General features: G+C 37.6%; 3 protein-coding genes and 1 long non-coding RNA gene across 4 annotated transcripts; 3 read left to right on the top strand and 1 right to left on the bottom strand.

The window, feature by feature from the left end:
* Positions 1–881: 881 nt before the first annotated feature.
* On the bottom strand, positions 882–7962 carry LOC146687359 (uridylate-specific endoribonuclease C-like). The gene is made up of 7 exons (XM_085439510.1): positions 7861–7962; positions 5988–6087; positions 4136–4247; positions 3918–4039; positions 2679–2791; positions 1438–1591; positions 882–1342 (listed from the first exon to the last, which is right to left on the bottom strand). The coding sequence occupies exons 1-7, from the start codon at positions 7869–7871 to the stop codon at positions 1082–1084; spliced, it is 873 nt and encodes a 290-aa protein (XP_085295636.1). The 5' UTR covers positions 7872–7962; the 3' UTR covers positions 882–1081.
* Positions 7963–9624: 1662 nt separating this feature from the next.
* Positions 9625–11371, top strand: LOC146687360 (uncharacterized). Its single transcript, XR_014916518.1, has 3 exons — positions 9625–10301; positions 10398–10494; positions 10625–11371. It is a non-coding gene; the product is annotated as an uncharacterized LOC146687360 (long non-coding RNA).
* A 511-nt stretch (positions 11372–11882) lies between these two features.
* pak1ip1 (PAK1 interacting protein 1) lies at positions 11883–15729 on the top strand. Its single transcript, XM_085439708.1, has 10 exons — positions 11883–12401; positions 12688–12850; positions 13118–13238; positions 13336–13410; positions 13505–13557; positions 13643–13788; positions 13999–14096; positions 14217–14316; positions 14791–14923; positions 15124–15729. Exons 1-10 carry the CDS (start codon positions 12324–12326, stop codon positions 15234–15236), a joined length of 1080 nt encoding a protein of 359 aa, XP_085295834.1. The 5' UTR covers positions 11883–12323; the 3' UTR covers positions 15237–15729.
* A 78-nt stretch (positions 15730–15807) lies between these two features.
* On the top strand, positions 15808–18348 carry LOC146687362 (transmembrane protein 14C-like). The gene is made up of 4 exons (XM_085438905.1): positions 15808–16098; positions 17682–17783; positions 17865–17952; positions 18067–18348. Exons 1-4 carry the CDS (start codon positions 16017–16019, stop codon positions 18125–18127), a joined length of 333 nt encoding a protein of 110 aa, XP_085295031.1. The 5' UTR covers positions 15808–16016; the 3' UTR covers positions 18128–18348.
* Positions 18349–18364: the final 16 nt, after the last annotated feature.

Consider the following 18364-nt stretch of genomic DNA (forward strand, 5'->3'; position numbering starts at 1 on the left):
AGAATGTCCCCACTGACTAAAGAAGCAAAAATACAAGCCACGTTTATTGAGTAAGTCAGGTTTTCCTGCGTGTAAAACATTTGGTAACGAGGTTTTTCATAAATGTATTGGCTTACTTCTCTAAGTAGTAACGCAAACATAAATACACTAACTTCAAACAAACATAATACATGATAGTGACGCAGATCCTTAAAAATGCTTTTCAACAGAAAACAGATAAAAGAGAAAACACAGAGAACAAAATGTTCAAATTCAACAAATATTTCAAGTGACATACTGTCAGAAACTGTCAGATCTAAATCTGTCACACAATTCAAAGACGGTTCAGAGATTTTTACAGATGCTTTTATTTGGTTCATAGTACACATCTTTCTCTTTGCAGTGAAACTTTGAAATAGTCTGTTTATCTACTGCTCAATATTTATTTTATTTTTTCCCCAGGACAGTAGATCATTCTTTTTTTACGTTTTATTTATTTCCCAAAAGCCACTTCTCAAACTGTTTTGATCTTTCTACACTGCCAAATAACAATCTTCTGTATTTAGTTTCAGTCTCTTTTAAAGACTTACTGTTTTTGGGCTAAAACATTCTTATATACATAAAGACAGCCTTTAAAAAAGACTTTAAAAAAGACTACTTATTCAAAGATGTGGCTTGGTTTTTATACTTCTCAGGCTCAAATAACGGCAAGTAGCCGTGAAAATGGTCAAATCCACATGTTTATCACACATGTTTGTATGTATTCATACTTTGTTTTTTGTTTTTAAATTTCTTAAAATGGAGATCTAGTTTCTGAAAAATTACCACTTTCATTTACACGCTGTACTAAGACTTAAAATATTAGGGTTATTTTTTCCTAACACAGAATACAAATACAAACATTTTGTTAACAAAACACTTTTTATTTTGTCTGTAACAGTTCATATGACAAAAATGTGTTCAATAACCGGTATATACTTCTCATGTTTAGTGCAAAGAGAACTTGATCCAGGTTTATGTTAGGGTTATACTGGGTTATACTGCACTGAAATAAGGTTTCGATTTAAACAAAAACATTTGCAAACTCTCGGCTGGTGTAAAGTTACAGATCCCTGTTGTTGCTGCTGAGCAGTTTGGGATAGGACGTGCCGATGGATTGCCCGTGCCGACAGACGACCAGCTCCAGCACGTACTCGTCCACTTTCACCACCACAGACGTCATCTTCTCAGTCGACATGAGGAAGATGATGGTGAAGAGAGCGACCTCAAACTCTGGACTGACACCAATGAAGGAGCCACCGACGGGCTTCACCAAGCCTTTCCAACTGAACTGCAGGTTCAGGACGTGGTCGTCCTCATCAGGCTTTAAAAACAGTAAATGCAATTCAGCGACATGTGCGGCTATTTACTTTTCAATCAGTGCTTTTACAGTAACGAGCTGCTGTATCAGTTTCTTACTGTGTCTTTGTTATCTCTTGCTTTGTAGCCTTTATAGTCCACATGGTCGTGCTTTTCCTGAAGGTAGAACTGCACCCAGTTGTGAAGACCCATGATCTCCTTTCCATATTTGGCTTCTCCCACAAACACATGTTCAAATCCACAGGAATCCTCACTGTAATGAAAATAAAACCAACCAGCACACCCAGAGATACTTAAGTTCAGTCTCTCAGTGCTGTATGACCTCATTCATATCAAGACGCCTTATCTACAATGTTAACATTGGAAGGATAACAGCACAGATGGCAGCAGAGCCGGTGACTCACTTTTAACCCTCAAGTAACCAAGCCTCATTAACGACTAATTTATGAATGACTCCATTATATTTTATACAGGAAAACCTTTCTAATGGCTGTGTGTGATTATCATACCTATGCTGTTTTATTGTAATTAAAAAGATAAGTTAAAAAGCACAAACTGTAGGAAGAGACAAACTGTCACATCTTATAAAACAAATTTTCTTTGTTTCAGTGTAACTAGAAAAATAATACATTTTAAATATTAAACTAAACAAAGATTATAACCTCTGCACATTTGTACTCAACACTTCTCCTCCTAGTCACCTGTCATTGATCCAGGTGTTCAGAACTTTCAAAATTAAAAATTCAAGTAAAAAAATTAAAGAGTGAGTTATGTATTACAGTGTGTTAACATCATTTTAACACCCAAATGTAGATAATCTAGTGACTCTGATCAAGAAATTAGAATTAAGTTATCACACTCTGTTGTTCATCCTGTGGAACTGTGAAAATGAGATGGAAAAAAAATAAAGATGACAATAATAACAAAGGCTATAATGTTACTGTATAATGTTAAATATCAGTCTTTTCATTGTGCTTGCTACATTGGGGCTAATTTCTGGAAGCATTTTTTATTTATGATTAAAAGTGTCACAAAAACAGATGTAAGTATTTGGCTGGAGTTACAAGGTTAACCTCAGGAAGATTTAAATACATGTAGTTTATTGTCAGCCTTTTCAGACAAAAGCAGCTGTTAATTAACACAGAAAAAAACAAAAAATAAACCCAAAACACATTCAGGGAACACTGTGTTTTATTTTTAGATTCTTCACTGATTCTTGAGTTGTGTTCTGCTCCAGACCTGGATCTCATTTAAGTTTGCCTTTAACCAATCATTCAAACCGGTCCCTTCCTTCTCTTTTAAACATTGCAGCAGCGCCCCCTGTTGTTACAGTTACTCACCCTCCGCTCCTGTCCCTGTGGTACAGGCGGAACCAGATGTCATACAGCTGTCTCTTGAACTGCCCAAGGTCTGATGGTGACTTCCCCTTCTTGACCAGATACTGGTGAGCACACTAAGAATAAAAACACAGTAACATACTTTGAAATTTCAGACATCCGAGTAAAAGATGTGACCTATCAATAGTATCGGAATAAACCATCGTTACATTAGAAAATTAATTCTTAGCCTTGAAAAAAAAAAAAAAAAGAGCAAAAAAAACCAAAAAACAGATCAATGCCTGGAATGAAAATTTGAGCCGGCATAGATCAAAAGATCAAAAGTGCCTGGAAAATAAAAAATACCCCCCCCCCCTCCCCCCAACGCAAACTTAAACACAACACTGAAGTTAAAGTAATGAGTCACAGGAAAATCTAATCTTACTATAATAAACTAATCTCTATTTGAACTCCTACACAATCTGGAGATGATAAACTAAACTTGACACACAGGTTCATCTTTGGCCCCAGAAGGTTCTTATCTATATCAGATATTCTAATGTCATTGTGTTGCCTGGCAACCACCAACCGACAGACTAAAATGACTCATCATTTATGTACCTATATAACATCTTATGAAATCATAGTATGGCATCATTTTTGTTTCATTACACAGTATCTGTTTTTTTATATACTCAGTGTTACATTACATCATTTGGGACATTAATTTATGAAGTCAAATTTCCTGTATTTAGAGACTACATTTAAAGTTTACTCTTGGATACATAACTTTATAAATGGTATCAAAAAGTGGCATTTCAATCCATGTGAATTAGTTAAGCCTACAAAAAAAAAAAACAGTTCATGCATTCTTGTCAGCTGTATATTATTGACATGCACATAAGGCATGTAAACTACAATGAAAATTATAAATCTTTTTTTTAATAAATGTGTGTCAAGCAAACAAAATTTTGCAGTTATAGTTAACAATTGTACAGTTTTCATTATACACTTAAAGTGTACTAACAGTGTCTGGCTGATGAGTGCAGAAGTTCATTTATTTTTTAGATAATTGTTCGTTGATGTGGTCCCTTGACTGTAAATTCATTATTCTGTATATAAGCATAAAACGACTTCCATATTGGTCTGCTGTTTATTTGTTTTTAACATCTACCACACCTCTTTTTTACTTTTCTCTAACCAATCAGTAAACAACAGCTTAAATTATTTCTGAGCTCATGCCCTCCTATGAATCCGCTGTACCTTCATGACATCTGTCTCCACGATGGCATCGATAAAGAGCTTGTTCTCTTTGAGCTCTTCTGAGGTGACCGTCTCTGACACACCTGTAGACATCTCATAGTTGTCCAGCAAGCTGATGAAATCTGAATAAAAAGGTGTAACCTCATTAAACTGTTTAATCGCTGTTGTTCCAAATAAACATAATAAAGAAAACCTTTATAGGCCTGACTCATACTCACATTCATATGTCTTAATACTCTTCAGTTTGTCTTCATTCACATATGTGAAGAGTGGAGCTTTGGCCTGGTCTCTGGCAACATTACTGCCCTGAGCCACATAACCCGCCTTCCCCTAAATATAAAAACACAAACATTCAGCAACATGTTAAAACTGAACAAACAAATATGAGGATTCATAAATAATTGACATGTAAGCAGCTCATAAAAGCATCACCCAGTTTCAATGCTAAATACACTTAAGCAGCTGCTTGATGACGCCAACTTCACTAAACACACACACACAGCAACCTATAACTGAAAACACACACAATGGACAAAAACAAACAAATGGCCGACTGTACCCTCATACACACAATAATAACATGGACTGAACCACCACTCCACACCATTAGCACTTTATATAACCACTGTAGAAATTAGCCACACTGATCTAAACTGCACGACTGTAAATGCTGTATAGACAAGCATTCTGTACAATACAATAATTATAGTTCTACAACTGTTTACAACTGTATATAACTTGTATAGTTCACATTTCATATTTCTGTATAGTTTTCATATTTATATCCTGTTCATAGCTTGTACACTCACTACAGCCTGTACATACTTATAGTTATAGCATATTCATAACATACCTTCATACCTTGTACATTGTAACATACCCATAATAGACACATATTTTTCACCCTCATTCCTCTAATAGACCCATTTTTATATAATATATCTATATTATTGCTAAAGCACTTTCTGGATGGATGCAAGCTGCATTTTGTTGCCTTGTACTTGTGACATGTGCAATGACAATAAAGTTGAATTCTATTCTATTTTATTCAACCACTTGAAACACTGAAGGAAAAGAATTAAGATAAAATTTACCAGTGGGCTGTGAGGCAACAGTGCTAAACACCATGACTCATCCTTCATTTCTTGCTTTAGCTTTTTCTGGCACTACCCAGTACATATGGGCCTAAAGTGAAGGCACAAACTAGAACAACATCTCCCCACACCTGGCACTGTGTGACGGGGAAAATGTGCAACAAATCAGAAATGAGCCGGGCTTAACTTTTAACAGCACTCAGTGTGATGGTGCACTCAAACCAACCATTGCAAAGTTAATCTTACTAGTTATCTCCAAAAGTTTATTTCTGTTCATGTGGATGTAGCGTTTTCAGCGGGAGAAAGTGCTGAGACTGAAGAAGTCACTTGGATGAGTGACGAAACGTTTCTCCCACTGACAACCCAACTTTTGGAGATTCACTTACCTGGATGATTGAGCATGCATCAAGACGTCTTACTAGTTATTATGTTATGACTAAGTGTTATGTGTTGTGACTCCAGTAATCTGCACTGACAGCTAACTGATGGAATAGGAATCCTGTGTGGGCATGATGGTTTGACTGGACTTAACAATGACAGCATGTTCATCATTGTGTGAATTCTATCTGCTGTCTTTAGTGTTTTGTAGCATAATTTCATTGGGGATTATTAAAGTATTCTGATTGTGATTCTAATTATGATTTAGCTTTAAAATGTCTAAAATTAAATTAGCTTTGTCACAGAACTCCAAACATTCTGATTTATTTACTGCAAAGCGTTTCAATCTGTTCAGTTTCATTATAAAACAGATTAAAAAACAAAACTTTTTTGTCAAATAACATTCAGAAGTACTTGTCACTGAGCAACAACGCTCACAGAACGTCACCACTGTAAATGTTTGAATATACATTAAAACACCTACACTCCAGAACCCCCATCAGGCTTCCAGTCCACACAAAGGTTTGCATTTATTGCATGCATCAGTGACTGCCTGCTTTGCATTGCAGAAAAGCTGCGATGCCCTTTTAGCACTGACCTGGAGGGAAATCCTGTAATCGGTCCCAGGTCTCAGGCGGTTTTTATCCAGGTGCCAGAGCTGGTTGAGTACCTTGGTGAGGTCCTGATCGGCCTTTTGACTGTTAAATAAAAATTAATAAATTTAAAAAAAAAACACACAGGCAGACAAACATGGTGAATTATTAAGCAGGCCTAAAAACTGCCGTGTATGTGTGAATGGAAACATGGACATGGAAAAGGAAGAGACGCAGAGGGTTGACGTGACAGAGAGGACGCTCGGTACAGGTTGCGAGGCAGATGACCTGTTTTGCCGACCCCTTAAAGAAGAAGACAACGAAGAAGACAAAGAAAAGAAGAAGAAAGAAATGACTAACCGGGGTGTAATGTTCACATGTTTTTGCTATTTCTTCTGTCCTCAAGTAGAGTTTTACAGACAAACACACTAAAATAACTTCTCTCAGTATATACTTGCTCCCACTATTCAGATTAAAAGAGAAGTGACTTCTCACGCTGTCTATGCACTGAGAGGAACTGGAGTGAATGGGCAGTCTGTTTACTTTGTTGTTTTTCATAGCTACCATGCAGTTTGGGATAGTCCTCCTTTTTGTTTCAAACTACTGGTGATGAAATCTGCCGTGACAATTTTGTTTTCCCCACTCATGTGACTAATTCTTTCTGCGGAAAGCAGTTAACAGGAAGTTAACTGCTCTTCTTAGAATGAATTAGTAAGGTATACAAAACGAAAACGGCGTTTCCAAAACAAACATACATTACTCCTGTGCCTCAGTCGAAAGCAGCTTGTACATCTGTTTCAGGATGTGTGTCGTTTTTTCTTTTTTTTTTAAATTCTCAGTTACTTAGGTTTAAAACATAAGGCGCCTGTGATACAGTTAAGGACCTATTTATCTAAATCATAAAAACAGTTTCCCACATAGTAACAGCAGTGCTTAGCTGTGTAAATGACTCACATATCTATACAGCCATGCACAATGACTCTCCATTAAAACCCAGGTTGTCCGACACAGGTGATCTAAATAATGTTTTAATTAAGTGAAGACTGTTGACTTCAACACAAGCAGCAGCTGAAGGCTTTGTGTTGTCTCCTATCACATGTTATGCTGTAAGTCTTCTCCTTTGTTAGATAGCACAATGGCGCCAGATGAAAGCTAAAAAGCCAGCGGGGAAAACTTCAGCTTCAGCTCTAAATAATGATCCCACCTCCATCATTAAGTTACAGCTGCATGGATCAGTGAATGTGGGAGGGCTGTAATGTGAAACCTACAGATACCACTAAAACTATAACATCTCTGCCTTAGTTTTCTTCAATTACATCAATAAATGCTAAAACAATTGCACTGAGGCGGACTAACAACCACACCCTATGTCTGACACGTTACAATACGTTGAGCGAGAAGCAGATGACAGGATGGAGCACATACTGAGGCAGAAGGTCCTCTGTGTTTAGCCTGAGTACAGGAGGGAGCGACTACAGTTTTATTACAGCAGAGGAGGCTCTCCATGAAGTTCTCCATGTCCTGTTTGTTGTATAATTCAACCCACTAATCATTCCCAGACCCCGCTGCAGGCTCCTCTTACGCACATGACGTCCACGCAGCAGATGCACAGAGCGCAGTCTGCATTGAGGAACAGCTGTCAGGGAAACAAACCCGGACTTTATCGTGACAAAACTATCGAGGAGAACCATCAAAGGTGTGACGTTACACTGTAACTACATGTTTACATCAAACATGTCTTCGTTAGACGGAAACAAACGCGTTGAAACGGCCGAAAAGTGGCTGAAAACGACAACACGCAAATTTAAATTTCTCTGAAAGTTGAGAAGACGCCAAGTCATCCTTCTGCGCGTGCGTTTTTTTAAATCCCAAACTCACCTTCTCGACATGATTTTGTTGAGAGGAAAAACTCACTGAGACTTTTCTTATGCTCTCTGAAACAAACTACCGGAATCCGCAGACGGTTAACTCAGCCGTCAATCATGACGTCACCAAGGGAGCCAGCCAATTACAAGACAGGAGAGTAAACGCTGCTCTCCACCCCCTCCCCTCGCTCGTCAGACGTGGGATAAATTACAGTAATTTTGTTCTCTATCCCCATAAACTCAACTCAAACTTTTCATTGTCAAAGTAAACTCGTTATGGATGTCAATCCAGCAGTTCCGTGTGAGAAAAGGTGTAATCCTCTGAAACAGGAAAAATAAGTAACATGTGATAAAGGTGGAGGTTTTAGGGTCATAACAATACTTTTTAGCCTCACTTGGAATTCACACGCACTTGCAATCCCTTTTAAAGGTAAATGTTTTCACAATCAAATGCATTCAATTAATTATTATAATCATCAACTACTATTATCAGTAAGTGTGAGCTCAGATATCAAGGTAGAAGTTTGGGGAGTTTTATGATCATTTCGGCTTAATTTGGAGGCAAAGGCATTTGGGCAGCTTGCAGTAACTAAGTCGACCGAGAACCCCTCTGTATACCAAAATATTCTAGAGTCATATGTGAGGCATAACTGCCTGACAACTAAAACCTGGGTGAAATCGTGTCAATGAACAGCACGAGCAGCCGCAAATCTACAAAAGAATGGCAGAAAAAGAAAAGAATGAAATGAAAAGACCCAGCCAAAGTCCAGATCTCATCCTGATTAAAATGGTGCTGTGCACAAATAAATGCTGGCAAACCTCAATGAACTGAAGCAACACTGTAAAGAGAAGTGGGGCAAAATCCTGCCACGATAATGTGAGAAACTGGTAAAGTCCTACACTCTAAAAAGTAATTCATCAGGCCTTTTACCACCACTTGATTAAATCCATGGCTGCAACATAAAAATTCTAATTTATTGATTAAGATAGACCTTCTAAGTTGCAAACTTTATTTTTTTGGGTTGTGTTGAAATAATAATGTTGGTAATTACATTAAATTAATTTTATATGTAATTTGAAATTAAATCCCAATGTTAGTGGGTTTAAAATAAAATTCAAGTTGTAATTACTTAAAGAAATTGAATAGATAACTTATTCTTTTTCCACTGTAACTTCTGATTTCAAATTCCCTCCCCTACCGACTTAACTAGCCCGGGCAAATTCACACATGTTGGGTTGCATGGTGCAAGCTTTTGTAAAAGACATTTCAAGGTAAGTAACATTTCATTTACAAATAACAGTTCTACCAAAGCAAAGCATTTGTGCTAGTCACCTGTAGTGGATTTGTGTATGATGTGATGCTCATACAGATAAGGAAATACTTTGCACTACCACATGTGGCTAATGCTAGCCATTCTAAACTTTAGCACAGCAGAGGATAAGACTTATAAAGTTTCATTTGACAAAAGTCTTCAGCTAGAGAGTGCAACTGTGGCTAGGAAACGCGTGGTTAAAGTTTTGCTACACAGTGCAATCTAATTTCGATCTTAGGCTGATTTTGTTTTTCTTTTTACCAAAATTAGAAGCCTTTAAGCTGTGAATAGTTTTGTCAGAAGATGACCTAGAGGCTTCTTTTTCCCCCCTGGCTCACCTATTTTATGTCTTTATAAAATTTGCATGACCTATATGTAATATTACATTGTAAATGATTTTGGTTACTATTGTGATACAGCTTAAAGTAAGCATTGTTCTTGATCTTAAGAGCTGCAGCTATCTTTGTTTCTTTTTGAAAAATCAGGTTGTGTGAAATATTGTTAATGTCATTCCAATAGCATTATTCTGGCATAGGCTATGTGAATCTACTTAACATCAAGACTTTATGTAAGCAGTTAGTATAGTGTGATAATCTAGGGTCATTAGTGCTTTGTTAAGTTGGGACACAAAAAAAAATAAATAAATAAATAAAAAAATATCGAATTTCCCAGAGGAACCCACCCGAGGGATTAATAAAGTTCTATCTAATCTAATCTAATCTAATCTAATCTAATTTTTTACAAAATGGGCTGGGAGTGAACAATGTGTAAATTCGAAACCTCTGCAGAAACAGGGTTGCTAAAACATTAGAGATTACACCACGGTTATGGTGGGGAAGTCTCCCTTGTCTTCACCACGATTGTTTTGGTTCCCTCAAAACTTGGGGTAGCCTTAGATCATGTCTATCCTCTTTAAATAATGTAATACAGCATTCATTAATGCAGTATAGCTAATAGTCTGCAAGGTTTAATTCTTCTGTTTGTGTGGTCTACAGATAAAGGAGGAGTTCAAGAGAATAACCACTGTAAGCCTTGAATGGCTACACTTGACCATTCCACCCCAAAACTGATGGATGTCATTTTATCAAGGGGAGGAGCTAAAGGAGTGAGAATCAGGCAGATCAAGGACATGCTTCTTGAGGTAGGACAACTATTTAGACTTTGGGTAGCTTTAAAATGCACTTTGTTGGCAGTCACCCATGTAGTTTATACGCATACTTTATTTTTTCTTAAATAGTACAATACAATTGAAACACGCAGAGAAGTAGCCATCTGCTGCCTTATCACATTCCTTGGAGAGAAGGACGAGGACCTTTTCATGGAGTTTGGTGCAAGTAATTCAACTGTGTGTGTGTGTGTGTGTGTGTGTGTGTTCCATTGATTATCTGAATTCATTAAGATTCAGTAAGTATAAAAGTCTAATCTATAATTCACTAACCTATTTTTTAAAATTTGCTTTACAAGGACACCGAAGAACTTAAGGCAGGTGATGAAAACTGCCATCATCAGTAACCGGTACACCCCTGGATCTAACCATAAGACTGCAACCATTGTGGTGGAGGAAACAAAAATCATGGAGGGCCAGAATTTCCCAAGGTGCTGTGTTTTGCTCATGGGCATAATATATGCTCTCAATCTAAGCTAATGCAAGGATCTGAAATATACTTTTGAAGTTGTTCAGAAGCTGTTCCTTGACCTTGATGGAACCATCATTATGTTAAAGATGTTGACTCTGTTTCAAAAATTGTTAACTGTTTTGAATCCTGTATGTGTAACATTGATCTTAAAGGTGTTTGCTGCATTGTGTAATAGAAAGATGCAAGATCTTGTAAAGTTTAGTAGGCATTGAAAGTTAACATTTACTGAACACTTGCATGGAAGTATTACTGCAACAAAATGTTTTCTAAGTAGATTTTTTACCAATTGAACACATTTGTTTCTGTGGTGTTAAATACATAAAGGCATATTCTATAACTTGGCTGTGATGGTATAAATCTAAATTTCTGGTTTATTTTCACTTTTTAAATACAAAGTGTTGAAATGCCTACTGTTAAAAAATAAAAAAGTTATTTGATAAAAAAAATGTTGAATGAATTCCTTTCTTAAAAGCTATTACAATAAAAAAAATAAGAGAAAGCTAAAATGATGACAATAATGATGAAAATCAGCAACTTAATATTTTAAATAATGAACTTTAAAAAATTGTTTTTGTAATTGCTGTAATTAATTACATAACACTTAAAAATCATTTCAAATAATGTGGAAAAAGTAATTGGAGGAACATAATTTTTATGAGTAAACAACTTAAAAATATGTTTTTAAGCTACCAAATATTACGTAAATGGTAATTCAAATCACCTTTGATTATGGAGGATAATTTAATTCCCGTAACTCAATATAGTTTGTTGGTTCAATCTAATTTCAACATAAGTTATCATAACTCAAAAAGAGTAATGGAAACTGTTGCGTTAATTTTTTTTGTTGAGCTTAAACAATAGTTTTTAGAGTGTACAGAAAACACAAGTACTTCAACTTATTGGTATTAAAGGTGGTTCAACAGGCTCCTTCTATATTTTGTCTTAGTTTGTATTAAATAAATAGCAACACTGTGTAATGTTTTATATGTTGCTGTTCAGCTGAGCTTGTACTGGTAGCAAGGAACAAATGATTTTTTTTATTATGTCCTGATACATAAAACCTTATTTATTTTGTTTTCTTTTTTTTACCATGACTCAAAATTACAAAATTATAGAAAATCAGGCAAAGATTAGTCTTAGTTTCTCCTGTGGTCCCTTGGAATAATTAAATTTCCCACCAGTCTTTTAGAGTCTGAAAATCAATGTAAAAAAAACATAACTGAACGATGACGACTTTTATTTTGAAAAAGTCTTAACGACAAATGGTAAAAAAGTGCGTCTGCGCATGCGCAGTCACTCCACATGTTATTTTGGGACTGAACGTGTGTTTAGCTAAAAAGAGTTACCTTTTTCGCGTGCGAGCATTCGCACCACGCTTTTTACTGTCCTTGCCTTTCTCTTGTTGGTGTTCTATTACTGTTTTAGCAGCTGTTACACAAACTGCTCGAGGAAATCTGCTCAGAAAATCGGCAAATTTTAAGGAAAGCTAATTAGCCGGCTAGCTGAGCTCACTGTAGTCCAGCAGCATGGCAGCTGTGTTGGAGCTGGTCGCTGGCAGTTATGAACAGATCACCTTCGGTTATCAAGTAAAAACTGACGAAAAGGTAAGCTGGAGTCTCACAAAGCAACGACCTGTGTGTCACATAAAGGGTGTGAAGTTGTAATAATAACAAGCTCAAGTGTTTGTTGGTTGGATGATGAACATGATTTGTATGCAATGCAGTATTTATTTGATTATGAAGCACATTCATTGCCCAGTATATGAAAGGAGTGTAATGTAAGAAGTTTCGTGACTCATGACTCTTTTTCTCTAACAGTCTGCGGATTAATTTATATGCAAATAAATTGTTTTGTTATAAAAAGTTTTCTTTAAAAATAATTGTCATGCAGGAGTGGACAGCCAAAGCAGAATTCACACATCACGCTCACACAGCTTCAGTATCCGCAGTGGCTGCCAGTGAGAGGTTTGTCGTGACGGGGAGCAAAGATGAGACCATCCAAGTGTACAACATGAAGAAAAGGATCGAGCACGGTGCTTTGCTGCATCATGACGGTGAGTTTGTAAATTGTAATTAGTCTGTTTGATTTCTTCAGTTAAACATCAAAAACACCTAATATAGAAGTGACCTGTTGAATAATTCAAAGTGCGCTGACTTGATATTTTGTTTAAACTCAGTTTATTTCAAATTATTTTCTCAGCAATTTGAATTAACCTGAGGTTTAGATTGTTTTTGGTTTTTTTTTGGTGGTGGAAACTCAAAGCAGTAACGTAAACGTCTGCCTGGTTTCTGCTTGTGGTGCTGACTGACTTCCTGCACAGGTACCATCACTTGCCTCGAGTTTTACGGGACGTCTCACTTACTGAGTGGAGGAGAGGACGGACTCCTGTGTGTGTGGAGCACGAAGAAGTGGGAGTGTCTGAAATCCATCAAAGCTCACAAGTAAGCGCACAGAAAGACGGCACAGACACACAGAGAGGGTTGTTTCTTTATGTTTGGTAGCGTCGTCAGTGTTGCTTTGTGCTGTGATGTCTTTCAGAGGTCATGTGACATCGCTGTCCATCCATCCGTCTGGGAAGCTTGCGCTCTCAGTTGGGACCGATAAGACACTGAGGTAAATTTCACAGCTCTCTTTAATGGTAGATGATTCAGATGATCCGTTTGCACTGATAAACAATGTTGGCCGTTGTGTCTTTGTATCCATGCAGAACCTGGAATCTCATTAATGGAAGATCAGCGTTCATCAAAAACATAAAACAGAGTAAGCTCCCCTTTAACCTTTTGGGCGGTGAGGAAATTGTTGACGCATTTATGATTCAAACCTGTGTTCTTTGCACACCTGACAGATGCACACATTGTTAGGTGGTCACCAGACGGGGACAGATACGTGGTTGTGATGAACGACAAAGTGAACATTTACGAGCTGGAGACAGCCACTGTGACGGGAACGGTCGCAAACCCCAAAAGGATCGCTTCTGTCAATTTTTTAAACGTGAGCTCGCTGACCATGACATATTATCCAAAAGCCAGATTTTGACTACAGTTCTGACACAAAGTAAATGCCACATTTTCAGAGGTAGAATCACACAGACACAACATTAAGTGTTGTTGTCAATTTTCAAGAAGTGGATCCCCTCAAGATGAGGCATTTTCATATGAAGGATAAGCATATCTATAAAAACAACCACCGCTTATCTTTCAGAACTCCATCCTGGCCGTTGCAGGAGACGATGAAACTGTGAGGTTGTGTGATGTGGAGAAAGCAAAATGGGTGTGTGATTTCAAGGCTCACGAAACCAGGTGAATTCATTTATTCATTGTTTTCCCACCAATCATGCGTAGATCATACTGTCAATATTCTGATACGCGTGGTGATGGGGGAAGAAGTCAGCTTATCTTTGTGTCCGTTTGTGATGTCAGAGTGAAGACGGTCGACAGTGTGAACGTGGATGATTACTCTGTGGTGGTGACTGCTTCAAATGATGGTTTCATCAAAATGTGGAAAATTCATCTTAAAGAGGTACGCTGCGTCCTGATATTAGCTTTCTGGAGAACATGCATTCTTTGTTAATGTGGAAATGGACTTGTTGTAGACTACAAGCCACTGAGACCCACACACACATTCATACGTCACCTTTATTCTGGGCTTTTGTGCACTTTTTGCCTGTTATACTGACAAATTTGGGGTTAAGTATTGAGTTAAGTATTAAGTATGCACAAGGACACTAAGAAGCTGGGTCCTCCGGGTTTCTCTCCTGGAGCATTTTTTTTAGTCGACTAAAAGAGATCATAGATGCTGATTTTTCTTTTTTTAATTTATTAATTTATGTATTTATTTTTGCATTAACTTTGCTGACAATATTAGTAATACAATAAGATAAAATATCTTGATGGGTTCCTTTTAACAAGAACAAACTCAAACTTAAGTTTGTTTAAAATAAATATGGTATATTTATGATTATCCCGGTGAGCTAATACTTCTGCTGACCATCAGGAGCTGGAACCTCCCACACTCCTTGGGGAAGTGAACACATCAGCCAGACTGACATGCCTTGCTGTGAGGAGAACTTCACCGATGCAGCAGGAGATCACTGAGGAAGAAGCACCCCAAGCAACAACATCTGAAGGTGAGGTTGTGGAAACACTTCAGCTGCTTCATGATGATGATCGGTGAGGGGACACTCAGCTCGCCTGAATGTGCGACCCGCTCATCGGATCATTGAGTCATTACCTCACATTCTGATCTGTTCTTCTCTACTTCATATCACTTCCTACGGGCAAGGGAATGTAAACCTGAGCTAACACCCTGCTCTGTGTTTATCCGTAGAACTACTTCCCAAACTTCTAAGGACAAAGAGAGTCCGAATTGCCACAGAAGAAGTCGTCCTGGAAGACGAGAGCAAGGCCAAGAAGAAGAAGAAAAAGAACAGTGGAAAATAGAATAAAATGTTTTATTACCCATACACATGTGGATTTTTGTTCTGACGACCTGCAGTGTTCTACATCAAATGTGAACTTATCGCTGATGAAAGAAAAGCAGAACAAGATGGATATAATATTTCATAACATTCAAAAGACTGGCAGTTCTTGTAGAATCAAACTGAAAGTTACACGTCAAACAAAAGGAAAGTGGACTATAATAAGACCCATGTTCGTGAGTTTCCCCAGGCTGCACACAGACAACTACTCTATATAAAAGTAGACATCATAGCACAAACACTGTGGCAAATGCAAAAAAGTGCCTGGAGTCTGAAGCTACCAATGATGTAATGTAACAAAGATTTATTATTTTTCTTCACAGCTCAGAACCTTTCTTAAAACAGCTTAGGCTGGACGTCTGCCAGCATCTTGGTATGTTGTACACATTTTGTTATAGGTGAGATAAAGCACAACTGCTGAGTGTATTTTTTTTAAAATAAAAACATTTTCTGTCCTCGTGAGTCATCTCTTTTCCTCCTGTAGGGGAGTCAGGAATTTAGACGTTCTTTTAATTTGAAAGCGCATGCAAAAGCCACCGGAAGTGAAAGACTTAACTCTCCATTCGGGAAGTTTCTAAGTGACAATCAGTGGAAACGACTGTTTCAAACTTTTAGTGTCTTTTAATCGGCTGTGTTTGGCTTCACTTTACAGTTAGGAGTTAAAGTAACCAGTTAAAACGACCTGTGGTCACCGTGTTAATTAAACTCGCTGTAGGTTTATCGCAGTAGAAGCTGCTGCTTTATGCTCATGGCTGTCGACTGGATTGGGTTCAGCTATGCTGCTCTGGTGTCGGCAGGAGGGGTCGTAGGTTATGTGAAAGCAGGTAGGCGAAAGCCTTTTAGAATAGACACATTTACATGACATGAACCCTGTTAAAGCGGACTTTAGACACAGATAACCACCTTTGCCCTGCCACTTTATTAAGTACATCAAACGTCATTTTACACAAGAGGCATGCCGCCAATGTATCCACACATATATTTTTGTCCAGCTGACTAAACGCTTCCTGTCTGACCATCTCCAGGCTGATTAATCACATTTTTTTAAAGAGAAAAACTGCCGGATTTTTAGCTCTTTACTATTATTAGTTTGCTCACAAATATTTCTGTGGTGAAGTCAAAGGCATTTCAAACTTTTTCTATGGAGACGTTTTCAAATACCTAAATCTACTTAAGATAGGTCAATTAATTTTTTTTAAACCAACCATTTGCTCCTATGTCCTCAGGAATACAGAATGGCAAAGGTGTGGCTGAGGGTCAACATAAAATCCTGAGAGCTTGAATTTCCTTGAAAAAAAACATCAGCACAGCCTACAGTATCATATCTGAAGGAAATTTAATATTTTTGGTCACAGGCAGCATCCAAACACTCAGAGTGTATATTCCAGTACTTGGAAAACTGATTTTGTGAGAGAACTTAAATTTCACAAGTTTGTCACATATTGGCAAAATAAAATAGGAATGAACTATGACTCCAGGGCTACAAAGTAATCAAGTGTGAAAAATGATGAAAAATCATATTAAATTTGGTAAATCAACACATGTATTTAACCTCTAGTGGAGCTGTTACCTTGTAGAGTTACTAAGGTTACAAGGTGTGAGTTGGGTTTCAGTCGCCTCAAGATTGGGTGTTGTCGTCACCCTGCTGGGTGGGTGGGCGACCTGGGTTTTCAAATTGATAACATAGATGCATCTATTAGGAGTCTGAGGGGTAGAACTGGCAGCCACCAGTATTTTTAGGCTTTGCATGCATTTTTGTTTTTATATCAACCTACTTGTATCTTGGATATGCATTTTTATTTAATAGCATATTTATTATTATAGTGGCTCCATAGCATAGTGGTTTACATATCTGTCCAACAAGTAACAGATCCCAGGTTCAGTGCTGTGAGGAGAGACAAACCCCTTTGAAGTTTGTCAGGAAGGGTGTGGTAGGGAACAAAATTTCCCAAATCAAACATGTGGAATTAGTCACTGTGAACAAGGGAAGAACCGAAATTAGCTTTTTATTATTGTTTGTACCTGCCAAGGGACAACAAATGAAAATATACTAGAGGCTAAATCAGCACAAGGTGTCTTTTTTCACGCAAGCTCAGTGTGTTTGTGGTTAATCCCTGATAAATAAATGTCTTTCAAATGTAAGCTTTGCAGATAAAATCTAGAAACTCATCGTAACACAAGCATTCAGTCTCTAAAGTAGATTTTAAAATAAAACTTTGATGGAAAAACAAAATCACCATTAAAGCCTTCATGAAGAGCGCAGTTGCTGAATTATGGCTAGCTGTGCATTTGTAGTGCAGCTCCGAGTGCACACTTAGCTGCACTTAGCGGCATTCTGGTAAATGTAGGTCAGTGTTCAACATTAAGGGGGGTGTTTCGATGACAGCTAACAACGTCTCCTCCACAGGCAGTGTCACCTCTCTGGTCGCAGGGCTGCTGTTTGGCGTGCTGGCTGCGGTCGGCGCTTATCTGACATCTAAAAACCCCAGGAATGTGTGGCTTTCAGCCGGTGAGTGAGTTCAGGTGTTAAACAGCTTAAACGAGTTCAGTTTCCCGAACTTAGCAAATCTTTGCTCTTCCTTGAATGCAGGCACTGCAGGAACTCTCTGTGTGGTGATGGGACTGAGATTTCTCGGCTCCTGGAAGTTCATGCCAGCTGGTTTGATGACTTTATTGAGGTAAAAGCACAGTTTCTGTCAAACTGTACCTGCTCACTGATAATATATTTTAATATTCTGCATCATGTAGGCTGTTTTCAGACATTCAGTGATATACATTTGTTATGTTTTCAGTTTGCTGGTATTGATGAAGACCTTCGCCAGAATGGGAAAGACACAATCACACAAATCTTGAGCCAAAATAAGCGTTTTTAGTGAGTCTGTGAATACATAAAAGATCAAACTTACAGCATTCCTCACCATTTATTTTCTTACTGCAGTCATACTTTTGTTAAAAATGTGATCATATAGAAAGGGCTTCCTGGAGCCTGTCCTGCCTCAGATCACACAGTTGTGTTATCAATTATTTTTTCTTTATTGTATGAAAAACATTTTTAAATAAAGTTTTTGGCTGTGCTTAAATGTAATTTTT

Source organism: Copadichromis virginalis, linkage group LG18, assembly GCF_057382275.1.
Source record: "Copadichromis virginalis isolate Kocher_CV1m ecotype Utaka linkage group LG18, C_Virginalis_male_GT1.1, whole genome shotgun sequence".
Classification (NCBI taxonomy): domain Eukaryota; kingdom Metazoa; phylum Chordata; class Actinopteri; order Cichliformes; family Cichlidae; genus Copadichromis; species Copadichromis virginalis.

Coding starts and splice junctions, on each gene's coding strand:
- LOC146687359 (XM_085439510.1), bottom strand. Junction 4,040..4,135: donor GAGTATTAAGACATATGAAT/GTGAGTATGAGT, acceptor CTTTTTATTCAG/ATTTCATCAGCTTGCTGGAC. Junction 2,792..3,917: donor TGGAGACAGATGTCATGAAG/GTACAGCGGATT, acceptor TTTTATTCTTAG/TGTGCTCACCAGTATCTGGT.
- pak1ip1 (XM_085439708.1), top strand. CDS start 12,324: ATGGCAGCTGTGTTGGAGCTGGTCGCTGGCAGTTATGAACAGATCACC. Junction 12,402..12,687: donor AAGTAAAAACTGACGAAAAG/GTAAGCTGGAGT, acceptor ATTGTCATGCAG/GAGTGGACAGCCAAAGCAGA. Junction 14,924..15,123: donor CCAAGCAACAACATCTGAAG/GTGAGGTTGTGG, acceptor GTTTATCCGTAG/AACTACTTCCCAAACTTCTA.
- LOC146687362 (XM_085438905.1), top strand. CDS start 16,017: ATGCTCATGGCTGTCGACTGGATTGGGTTCAGCTATGCTGCTCTGGTG. Junction 17,784..17,864: donor GAATGTGTGGCTTTCAGCCG/GTGAGTGAGTTC, acceptor CCTTGAATGCAG/GCACTGCAGGAACTCTCTGT. Junction 17,953..18,066: donor GGTTTGATGACTTTATTGAG/GTAAAAGCACAG, acceptor TTATGTTTTCAG/TTTGCTGGTATTGATGAAGA.